The sequence below is a fragment of the Lupinus angustifolius genome, chromosome LG20, assembly GCF_001865875.1.
Source record: "Lupinus angustifolius cultivar Tanjil chromosome LG20, LupAngTanjil_v1.0, whole genome shotgun sequence".
NCBI lineage: Eukaryota > Viridiplantae > Streptophyta > Magnoliopsida > Fabales > Fabaceae > Lupinus > Lupinus angustifolius.
Window position 1 is genome coordinate 8,117,308 of NC_032028.1, and position 12,035 is coordinate 8,129,342.

The window sequence follows — 12,035 nt, forward strand, 5'->3', positions numbered from 1 at the left end:
GAGTAGGACTTCATTTCGTCATGGTCGTATAAGTTATAATGGTATGCTTTTTATATACACAACCATGGATCAGTGGAGAGCAATAAAGAATTCCCAGACCCTCACTGTATTTGTTTAATTTAGGATTATTTATGGGATATTTTATTGTAAAGTTATTTTAATACAAATATTTGTTTCATATATTTTTAATTTAATTTTGATATATACAATGCAATTTGAATATTACATCTAATGCACATGAATCTAGAACAAACTTTGATATATCATTCACGTAATTAATAATTTAAAAGATTTAATATGTATACATCGACTTTTTTATACTGTTAGTAAATCATTCATCGTTGATTTGTTAACCATCATTGACTATCAAACAAAAGTAATATAAATCAACAGTGGATAATGTATTGACAGTGTAAAAAACTTTACAGTGCATAGATTTTAAACTCTTAATTAATTATATATCATTGTATTTATCGCTTTTTTAATTTTTAGTGGTTGTTGTAACAATTGTCAAACCCTTTTAATAAATATAAATTATTTATGGTTACGGTATATAATAATTAAATGTGTATTTTATTTTAGTATATGACCCCTTCCTTTAATGTTTCTCGGATCTATCCCCTAATTATATCTGCCTGCTTTCGAAAATCTTTCATGTAGAAATAATCCCATTTTGAGACTTTGAATTAAAAATAGACAAGTATATTAATAGTTACTGTATATTCTATATCTTTTGTTTCATTATCGCTTGCTACCTCATGTCTTTCATTTCACTCAATGATATTAACTTAATAAGGTCAACCAAATGGACTAGAGAGAAAGCTCGAATGCATGCATAGCATTTGCAAGTATATACACAAATGGCATATATATAATTTAGCTAGGGAAATATAATTTTACCCCAATTGTATCCATGTATTATTATTTTTTTGATGGACACATTAGTATTTGTTATGCATGAGACTCGAATTATCAATATCTTTCACTCTAACTTACTTCACCCTAACCATGTATTATTAAAGTATTTCATAAAAAAATAATCTCATCTAGAGATTGAATTCAAATTAAAGTAATATATATTAAAGTGCATTTTTTTTTATATTATTAAGAGTATTTCTTAAAACTTTTGAGTAATTTATGTACCATTTGTGTTAATTATATGTTTTTTCCCTTTAATATAGCTTGCTACCTTCTTATATAATTTTCTATCATTTTTATGAATAATATTGAAGTTAACCAATGGAAGAGAAAGAACTTGATTCATGCACCTCATTGCTTGTCTACAAAAATGTCATATATATTGATCAACTAGGACGAAATGGGGTGGCGATACAAACCCCCTTGCACAAGGATCACCACCCAGCAAATAAAATAATTAATAAATTATCATAGTATTTGCAAGTGGAACTTGTATATAGTAAGGTTGAGTCCTATATTTTATAAACTCTTTCGTACTAAAAGCTGATCCAATTTAAGGTGGTTAATATAAGAATGAAAACTCTTTCAAGTTGTCTAATTATCTAATGTAAGGAATATTACATTTTCTGTGCACACAATCCTTTAAATTCAGGAATATTTATAAGATGGTCTAGTTATAGGTATAATTGCTGGCGAACAAGAACAAAAACAAAAACCAAAGTTAACAAATCAGCCAAAATAGACATATATTATATAGTGGATAAAAATATAATCCAAACATATTGTTATCCATCCGAACTTAACTCGAGTTTGATCTAAAAATTCAATTCACTTGATTTAGGTTCAAATTCGGGTTTGATGATACTCATCTCATACATACTCACTTAAACCATCATTTATATATATATTAATAATGTTATATATATAAGACTAAACTTCTTAATATATTTGTTTGAGTTGAAGACTGAACCAAATTCGAGATCGGGTTGGAGAAACCTGAAACGGGTAGGTCTATTATGAGGTTCATTTTTTAATCCGAAAATTTGTATTCAAATTAAATTTGGGATTTTAAGTTGAACGTGACAATTGAAACTCTGAAAGCGAAGTAGAGGATAATCATAATATAATAAGAATAATAATGATTAAAAAAAGGCAAGTTGGACCATGCGTGTTGGGGATGTGGGAAAATCAAAATAAGTGAATGGGTCCACATGAAAAAGACGAGCGTTCAGGTACGTGCCCAGGTTCATGCATGGTTTCAATTTCAATATTAAATGGCCCATACTTCCAACTTTATAATCCTCTGCAACAGAAATCGATTATATATTTTTTTTAACCCAATGGAGCCTATTTCAAAATATATTTACACCAATATTACAAGTTACTATACAACTTCAACACCATTTTCTTTTCTTTTATCCCCAAACAACAATTTTTTACTACTATTGATTTCAATAATCTGTGGAATACAATTATCCAAACTTGTTAGTTTTTTAGATCCTCTCTTGTGCCAAATGTGGGTCGGATATTCCTAGAAACTATTTATTATTCTTTTATTCAATAAATTTTTTATTTAAGGCCTATACACTTATATATAACCTAAAAACTTATATAACTAACATTTAATACACGAAACTCTGAAAACAAGAATCTATTATTCTATCCTGTTATACATGCACACAAATTTTTATTACCACCCAATCCTTTGCCATATAATAATAAGGAATAATATATCGTTTGTTAAGACTTTAGTCTAAAATGCAGCACCTAAAGAAAAAGATAATGGTAATAGCAGGCATATTTTAAGAAACAGATGTACCAACCATATCAACCCAAATAGTAAATATGTTTGGTTGGCAAAAGGATAATCATGTTATCTTGAATTGTGTGTGCTATATTTAGATTTTTTTTCCTCCACTTTTTTCTGATGATATTGTTGTGCCTGAACTCTGAAGATACATGACAATAACAACATGAACACGATGAAAGAGAGGAACTAATCAGTATATCATTTTTTTCTTATGAAAGTTTTGTATAACATACATTTCTATGCTTAAATATTGCTAAAAAGTAGAGGCCAAAGAGTGACGTGTTATAGTTCTACCAAGAATGTGACTTAAAATATAACTTCATTTGTTCATGCTGCAGTGATTTTAACTTGCACCCTCCATTCTCACATGACATTATTTCCCTGCATTAGGATTCTCCTGAGCTCACTGGCAATTCCTTGCAACAAAACCGGTTTTCGGATAACTCCGTTAATACCGATCTGCATGCATCTTTCCCACAAATCTTCTTCTGTGCTTGCTGTCAACGCAACAATCATCGGCCAATTTCGGCTTCTGAACTTCCGAATCCTTGTGGCAACTTCAAAGCTATCTAAATCAGGCATGTTAAGATCCAAAAGAATAACTTGAAATGAAGATCCAGCAGGTCCAATGACAGTAAGGCATTCAAATCCAGAAGAAACACAAGTAACAGCACAACCTAATCTCTGAAGCAACTTTTGGGTCACTGCTCTATTTATATCGTCGTTGTCAGCCAACAGAACTTGCAAACCTCTCAACATGGAATTGGAATCGGTGCGCTCTGAAGACTCCCCAGGATCAGATATGACTATTGCAATGGACGGTCGCAATTGAAACCGAAGAACAAGGGCCATGCTTTGAGGAAAGCCAAGATTATTTGGTACCAACCAAATGTTCCCTTGCATCAACTGCCAATAACATAGCAGGCAGAAACTAAGTGCCAAATCAAGGGAAGAAAAATAACTTAAGTGCCATATCATGAAATAGATAACTAATCAGGGACATTAACAAGAAACTGTAGTCAAACTATTGAATATGCATTACCTTCCCCCTAACAGAGCTATAGCTCAAACATTTCAAATTCCATGAGAACAGACTTGGATTTTTGTGCATGGGGTGAAAATTTGGATTTTAAATCAGATCAGGATCATGAGGCAGCATTTCTTCAATTACTACATATCTTGAAATGCATTCATAATTTTCAATGATGGAAGAAAAGAAAGTATGAATGTTGCAAATAAAAGAACATAATGCAGTTAATTTTTTAATTTTTTTATAACTAATGCAGTTATTTTTTGTCACAGAAGCAATGAAGGAATGCAAAAAAGCCTTCAAGTAGATTTTGTAACATATCACTCATAGCATGACTCGGAATGAAAATCAGTGTCGTAACGCCCTTATTATCCACACAAAAATAACAGAATATATGAAACTCACCTGGACTATCCTCTGGCAAATGCTGAAGCTCAATCTTCCTTCAACTCTATCACTTGTATATTTCCTACCCCACATTCCTGGAGCAACTGAGCTCCTAACTTCGGAATTGCTACTATTGATCCCTATCTCAAATCTAATATTTACATCGCCACTAGATGAGCTTGGTCTCCAGGACGCCCACCCCTTGTTATCATTCCTTCCCTCACTTCCGGTTTCAGCAAAAACCCGAAGTACAAGAATCCCTTCCCCATGATCGGAATCCAGTAGGTTCCCAACCATATGCAAAATCACCTGGAAAACCCTCCTCTCATCACCCATGACATTGTCCGGCAAAGACTTTTCAACCTCAACCGTAAAACCAAAGCCCCTATAAACACACATGCATTTGGCAAGGCAAGCTGCTTCCCTTATCAAGGAATGTAACCCAAAGGATCTTATCTCCAAAGGAAATCTTCCATCATCTTTTGCTGAGTTGTCCATGGCGTCATTTATCAAGTTTGACACGACACTGCTGGTCCGAAGCATTGCATCCACAATAAGTTTCTGTTCATTTTTTAAATTATCATCTTGTATCATTGAGAGTAATCCCAAAATTGAGTGCATTGGCCTCCTCATCCCATCACTCATGACCTTCTGGAATGAGTTTCTTGCCTGGCTTGCCATCATAGCATTCTTTTTTGCCTGTTGCAAAGCTCGATTTTGCTCCTCCAACTTCTCTCTCATAAGTTGGGACTCTTCTAGGATTGCAGCATGAGATAGAGCCACTGCGACCTGATCAGCAACCACCTTAATTATCTCCAGCTCCTGATTGCTCCAAGATCTAAGCTCTGCAGTAGGAAGAATCAAGACTAATATTGCATAACATGCCTGCGTTAGCTCAGGTGTCCCTCCTTTGAAATTACAAACCCGTAGCATTGGCATTCGGATTGCAGCAACTGGTCCTGCCTCGCCAGAAACTCCACTACTTGCACCAGTAAGTGCTGAATCTGGGCCAAGTATATTCACTCCAGCGCTTCCCTTAATTCTTACAACATCCGGATCCGTAATGGGTATAGAAAAGTTAAAATTCCTTCCATTCAATTCATGAGTGAGGTTCATCTCAGTCTTATCAACATTAGGCATCCACACAGCGCAATTTTGCAAGCCGAGTGTTTTAGACAGCTCCACCAAAGTGGTGTAGAGAATTGTATGCCTGTCGAGTGACTTGCGAATCTCTTGAGTAAGCATCCTCACATGCATTGCAGCCTCCTTTTGTTTCATTATAATGCCAACCTCCCGTCCAAGATCCCACGTCTTTTTCTTCAGCATGAATTCTCTGACCTTCACTTTGAGAAGCAAAGGAATTAGTGTGACAAGGGTTATGGCAGTGGCGCACGATACCAAGGCGGTGAGGATTTTGAAGACAGTAAGTGCCACCATAAGTTGAAAAGTATGAGGGCCATAAGTCCACCCATTCAGCAAATGTGTCATTCCACATAGTACAATGAAGGCAATGAACTGAATAAGGACCCATTTGAAAGGGACATTCGAGCAACTAATAAAATAAAGAAGCTCAATAGGGATCGAGAAATAGGCCACAGCAATCAAGAAATCTCCAACTCTCTGGCACTCAAGAATGCTCTCAATAGTCCACAAGCTTGCCTCATCATCACAGTTACATCTAGGAAATCCATTATCTGATGCAGTTACACATATGAAGAGAGATGTAACAAACAGCACAGATGCTAATGATTTTAACATTATCCAATATGTTGTTGTTGCTTATTCTTCAATCCATCTAAGGATATATATATATTAATGGGCCATACCCATACCCCAGTGAATACCTAAGCCAGAAAACTAGGTCTTCAACAATTCCTACCTATAGCTCCTACCTTCAATTGTTTTCCCTGCCAACAGTTGAATAAAAATATAAAAAACTCAGTGAGATCAAAAATTTCAAGCCAAAGAAAATGAACAATATGAGATCTTAAACAAATAATTTTTTTCTCTCCAAAATTTATACAATTATTTTCCAAATTTACATGACCTTTCTGTTCTACTGTTGCAATTTTAGTTTCAACCTTCTTTCAATCACCAAACCCTATTGTTTAGGTGGTATGATTCAAGGAAAAAATACAAATATTAAAAGGAAAAACTAATAATAGAAGAGTCAATAAAACCCAAGCTATGCTAAACCTGGGGAAGGCAAAGCCAAAAGGAAAATATTAAAAAACAAAGTTTGATAATCCCGTATCTCATATATAAAGGAAAAATAAAAAACCAAAAATAAAAAACCAGTAATGCAGACAAAAAATCAGAAAGAGTACCTGAAGAAAGAAACACAGACCCTTAATGCTATGATCAGTTTATTCCACCTTCATAATCAGATCTTCTTCTTACCCTGGAAATACCAAAACCCAGTTAAAGACACATTACACATTGACCCAACCTCCTCAACTTTCTTCATCATATTCAATAACTCCACCAAAGTTCATAACTTTTTATATATACAAGTGCACCCACCTTGACTATTCGAAGATTAAAAATGAAAAGAACCAAATTCCAACAAGTAAATTATAAAAAAAACCATCTTTACTGTTAATATTACAAGGGGCTGTAATGAAAAAAGAGTGTAGTGAAAGAGAACCTTTTTATTATGCAATATGAAATACCCTTTTTGTATATAAGAAACCACAAAACCATGTAAGGGAAAATGAAAAATAAAAGAATGAAGAGAGAGAGCGCCGTTGTTTCGTGAGAAAAGAGGTGAGTTGGATTTGGAAAAGAAAGAAGGAGAGAGGAGAGAGAAAGAGAAAGTGAAAGGTGGGTCCCACAATTGTTTACATGAAGAGAACTTAGACACACTTTTGAACCAAAACGTCATAGTCACTTAAAAAAAAGATTTGTTTTAATTTTCTCTCTCTTTTCTCACTCTGTCTCTTTCCTTCTTTCAGATGTTGTCTTGGGTGGGTTTTAGATTTTCATTTTTAGAAAAATGGAATTCATTGAATTCCACCACGTTCAATGTTCGATCTTCTCTCGTGTCAGAAACATGACATGTTTCCTCTCTCTTTCTCTTTCTCTTTCTCTACAAAGGATTTAGATATTATTCCCTTCATGTCATTTCTATGAACTAGCTTTTATAAAATTATGTCAATATATTTCTAATAAGTCATTTTAATTAAATAAAGTATGATAAATTTTGGTTTTTTAAATTAATTCACTCAAATTTGTATAGATAATATTTAGGGATGGCAAAAGAATAGGCACTTAGGTACCTATAAATACAATCCACGTAAGTATGGACATGGATGAAAATCAGATAGATGTAGAATTAGATTCTTCAAATTACCTATATAATAATATAGGTAACATAGAAAGTTACTTGAATTTTTAAATTTGTATGGTTTAGGAAATCCACATATTTCATATTATATTGAAGTAATTTTATTCTCATTTTTTTCTTCCGAAAATAACATGTACCTGATATACAAAAAGTAATTCTATCATAAAATATTTTAATTTTAAAAAAATATATGATTAAAATATCTAACATATATTTATGAGTATCTAGTAATTATTAGTCGTGCTAATTGTTATCCCTAAAAATATACTTATATTAATAATTTTCAAATCTATGGAACTAATTTTGAAAAATTATGTGTAAATGATAAAAACTTTCGAAACTCAAATATCATGCAATTCTCCCATTTTTGTCACTTCCTCCGTTAAAAAATTTCTTATAAAAAATGGATAAACTATTCATAAATTAACATTTTTTTTTAATGAGGGTAGCAAGTAATTAACTAAAATTTGGGTTTTTTTTTTGTAAAAGTAACATTTAGAGTTTGAATAGATTTATTTTTTTGAATTATTTTAGATCAGTAGTGATTTAATTTCATTTTTGAATTTCGGGGATTTAAATATAATTTGTGAAGATTAATTTAAAATCAAACTTCTCTTTTGTCTTATAGAGATGATAAATTTTGAAATATTTTAAAAATATTTTGTAAATATTTTGTCTAAGAAATCAACCAATCATTAAAACAATAACTTTTTTATAAAATGAAAACAATAACATAATCTTTCTTTTATTGATTACTCAATCAAATTGCATAGTATGCAATTTTTAAGACATCACTTCAAAGATTTTGATGATCATTATCTATAAATTTTAGATGATCTTTTTTATAAAACACTTTACTTTTTTTGTAATATTTATTATTTTTTCATTTATTTGATTATCTATTTTTTGTTGCGATTAAAAGTATCAACTAAGAAATATTAAATGAGGGTGATATTATAATCTGATAAAATAAATAATAATGACTACTATTGTTATATACAATTTAATTAGAAATGTCTTATATAAACATAACACAAACAATAGCTAATTTAAACGTGTAATGTGAAGATCACTAGTTAAAAATATATAAATTAATATAGTTTTAATGATATAAATTTTATCGCACATCTTTAAATATCAATTAATATACCAACAAAATGTTATATAGTAGTCTAAGGATTATTAGGTAGTATACTAAGTCAAATATCAAAATAAATTATATATTCTAAAATAAATTAGTTTATTAATCATAATATAAAGGATATCATTACTTTAAAAAATAATAATTAATATCACATGGTAATATGGAGAAATTTAATATATATATAAAAGTTTAGGCACCAACTTTTTCCTACATATATTTTGTTTTTTTAAACATATGAAGAATCGTAAATTTAAAACTAAAAGCGACTACAATCACAACTAACATATTCATTCTTACTTTAGTTTTATACATTATTTTAAATTTTTACAACTTCCATTAAATTAAAGAACAATATTTACTTTTTCCTATAATAACAAATATCATTTTTATTCTAAATTTGGTCTCACAATCGATCACATTTTTAATCAAACATTTATCTTTTTCATTATCTCTCATTGATCTTATTTCTCTCTCTTCTCATTCTTATTTAAAAACATAATTCATAAAATAAGAATATCACAATTGAGGATATAGTAAAAATGCTTATTCTATTAAGAAAAGTCTCAAGAGCAATAATTGTTATTGCTCTAATCTGTTTGAAATTTGGTGCTAATCTGCCACGTCCCACCAAAGCTATTGAGTTAACCATACTGCTAAGAATAAAGATTTGTCTCAAATCAAATTCTAAATCTTGTTTATTATAAATAATAATGAACTAAAAACAGAAAAAATAATAATATTTAAACTTTTTAATTAACAATAAATATTTTCATTATTATTGGATATGGTTGAGAAAAACATAGTATGAGAAAAAACAAACAAAATTTGACTAAGACATGTCCCTAGTATTAGAGGAAGGTTGTAATATTTTTTTGAATTACAAAGTTATTATGCGCAATCACCACACAAAACAAAATGTTATGTGAAATGAACAAGTTAAACGAATGTTTAATTTGGAGTGAAGGTTCACGTCAGGGTACTTATTGTATTTGTTTTCCTTTTTGTTTTTTTGTGCTTTTAAAAGTTATTATATAAGAGCTAAGTATTTTATTAAATTATTACTCCAAGAGCTAAACCCATAGCCATGCTCAAAAGTGTCACTATAAACTCCTCCACTACATTCTTGCATAAAAAATAAATAAAAAATATTTTGCCTTGACCATCAAGTCAATCACAATCAACTTATTTAACAATCTAAATAACTTGCTAATATGGGTTCACATATTTCGAGTAAGTTCTTTTATAATAAATCATATTATAATATACATCTAAAAAATTCATGAATTATTATTTGTCACAACTTTATTGTCAAAATAATTTAATGAATAAAAAAAGTCTTCAATTTGGAACTCTAGCCATTAGGATCTTACCCTCCAATGCATGATAAATTGTTAAATGTTCAAAGACCAACCAATCAAATCTTCATTAATGATTTAAACTAAGCAAATTTAGTATAATTCAGATTAATACTAGAGATGTGACTAAGATCATTAATATTAAATTATAATATTTTTTATCAATCATATAAAATTTTAGTTATTGGACTGATCTCATATAAAATTAATCAGCCTCATAAAAATAATTTAGATACAATTGATTTTATGATTGGTCATTGAAGTATAAGATTAATCATTTTAGCATAAAATTGGTAGGATTCAATTTCACTTTAAGGAATTATTGCATAATACAAGACCAATTATTTTGGAGATATCAAAACTTTTAATTTTGAATAAATTCATACATTTTAACACAAATATATAATTAGTGGTTTTGGATGTACAATAATCCGTCCATTTCAAACACATTATGGCTTTGATATTGTTGGAAATATGAAGGATTATTGGCAAACGCCAAAGTTAAAATGAAGACACGAGTTTGTAAATGACTAATTTGATAAATAGAACACTAAAATCTATTAGAAAGAGAAATTCTCGAATTTTATTATCAAGATAAGATAAATTGACAGTCACATTTAAAATTGCTTAAATAGTAAAATAAAAACCTAATGCGAAAATCATCCTAAACATTAATAAAACAGAAATTGCTAAAAATATTAAAATGTTGTTTTTGAGCCTGAAACAGTCTTGGATGGTCTAAAAAGCTTATACCTCACAGCGAAACGGTTATTTGTGTTTGTTGGTCCAATTCCCTATCCGAAAAGATATAATAATGATCATTTTAACATCAGACATCAAACTTGCGCAAATCAATCTGATCCTTTCTCACAATCAACTTCATCTTCAATACCCGGAGTCAGCCTTCCTACATCATGATTGCATGACACATCTCTTGCTGGAAAGTATCACAATTAGCCATCTTTGATGGCCAAAGGAGACATGCCAATGTTTCCAAACACAAAGAGCACGCACGTTCATGTTGAATTAACTTGATCTTGTATATCTAGCTTCATATTTTATCCGAGTTGTTTGCTTGAATTTGAAACTAATTAATACTATTTTTTACGGAATTGGATAAGTTCATTTACATAATATATGAATTAAACCTAACACATTACAAAATTAAAACTAATGTATACTATATAATATATAATTTCAAAATAATTATAAGACATTGTTGATTTAGGTTGAGACATCTTGTAAAAAAGGAAATTATTTTTAAAATAATGCGTGAGACAGTGTGAATCAAGTTAGGGTAATCTAAAGTATAATGTGTTCCCATTCTAAAAACCCATTGAATTTAATTTCGAAAACTCTAAATCCATTATCATTAGTTTGAACGAATGGGAAAGTAATCAAACAACTTAAAAAGTGACAACATGTAATGCAAACTTTGTTGTGAAGAATCCAATGCTAGAATATAATTCCAGCCATAAAATGTGTTGTCCCATATTTTGTTTTATTTAATAGTATATCATATCTATACTGCAATGGAGCTAGGAATTAATGTGATGCTTATTTCATTATTACAAACTAATTTATAAAGCAAACTAGCGGTGTACCCGTGCACTTGCACGGGTCGCTTATTTGTTTATGCATAATGCAAATATAATATACATATATTTTATAATATCAATAAATCATGTATTGAAACATTATATTTCTCATTGATATAGGTATTTGTTGAAAGTGTGATTATAGAAAATATTTGATTCTTAAATAACTCAATAAATAAAATTCAAATTGTATTGGATAATATCTCACCTCAATATTCTCTATATAAAATTATAAATATAATGAGTTATTTTTGCATCATATTTTTTGTGATTATGTTTATAAGTATCATATAGAGTCATAAGTATTTTTTAGCATATCTCTTAAATGCTTATATTTTATTTTATATTAATGTTCATTGTGTATAAATATTTAAATATATTTTTAGCATTCAAATATTGTATAATTAAATGTTATTTATTTGAGTATGTTTTAGCTAATAATCAATG

The 12,035-nt window shown here is 29.9% G+C and overlaps 1 protein-coding gene across 1 annotated transcript; it reads right to left on the bottom strand.

Moving 5' to 3' along the window:
* LOC109336221 (ethylene receptor 2-like) lies at positions 2,857-6,734 on the bottom strand. Its single transcript, XM_019572685.1, has 3 exons — positions 6,473-6,734; positions 4,164-6,052; positions 2,857-3,634 (listed from the first exon to the last, which is right to left on the bottom strand). Exons 2-3 carry the CDS (start codon positions 5,901-5,903, stop codon positions 3,092-3,094), a joined length of 2,283 nt encoding a protein of 760 aa, XP_019428230.1. The 5' UTR covers positions 5,904-6,052; positions 6,473-6,734; the 3' UTR covers positions 2,857-3,091.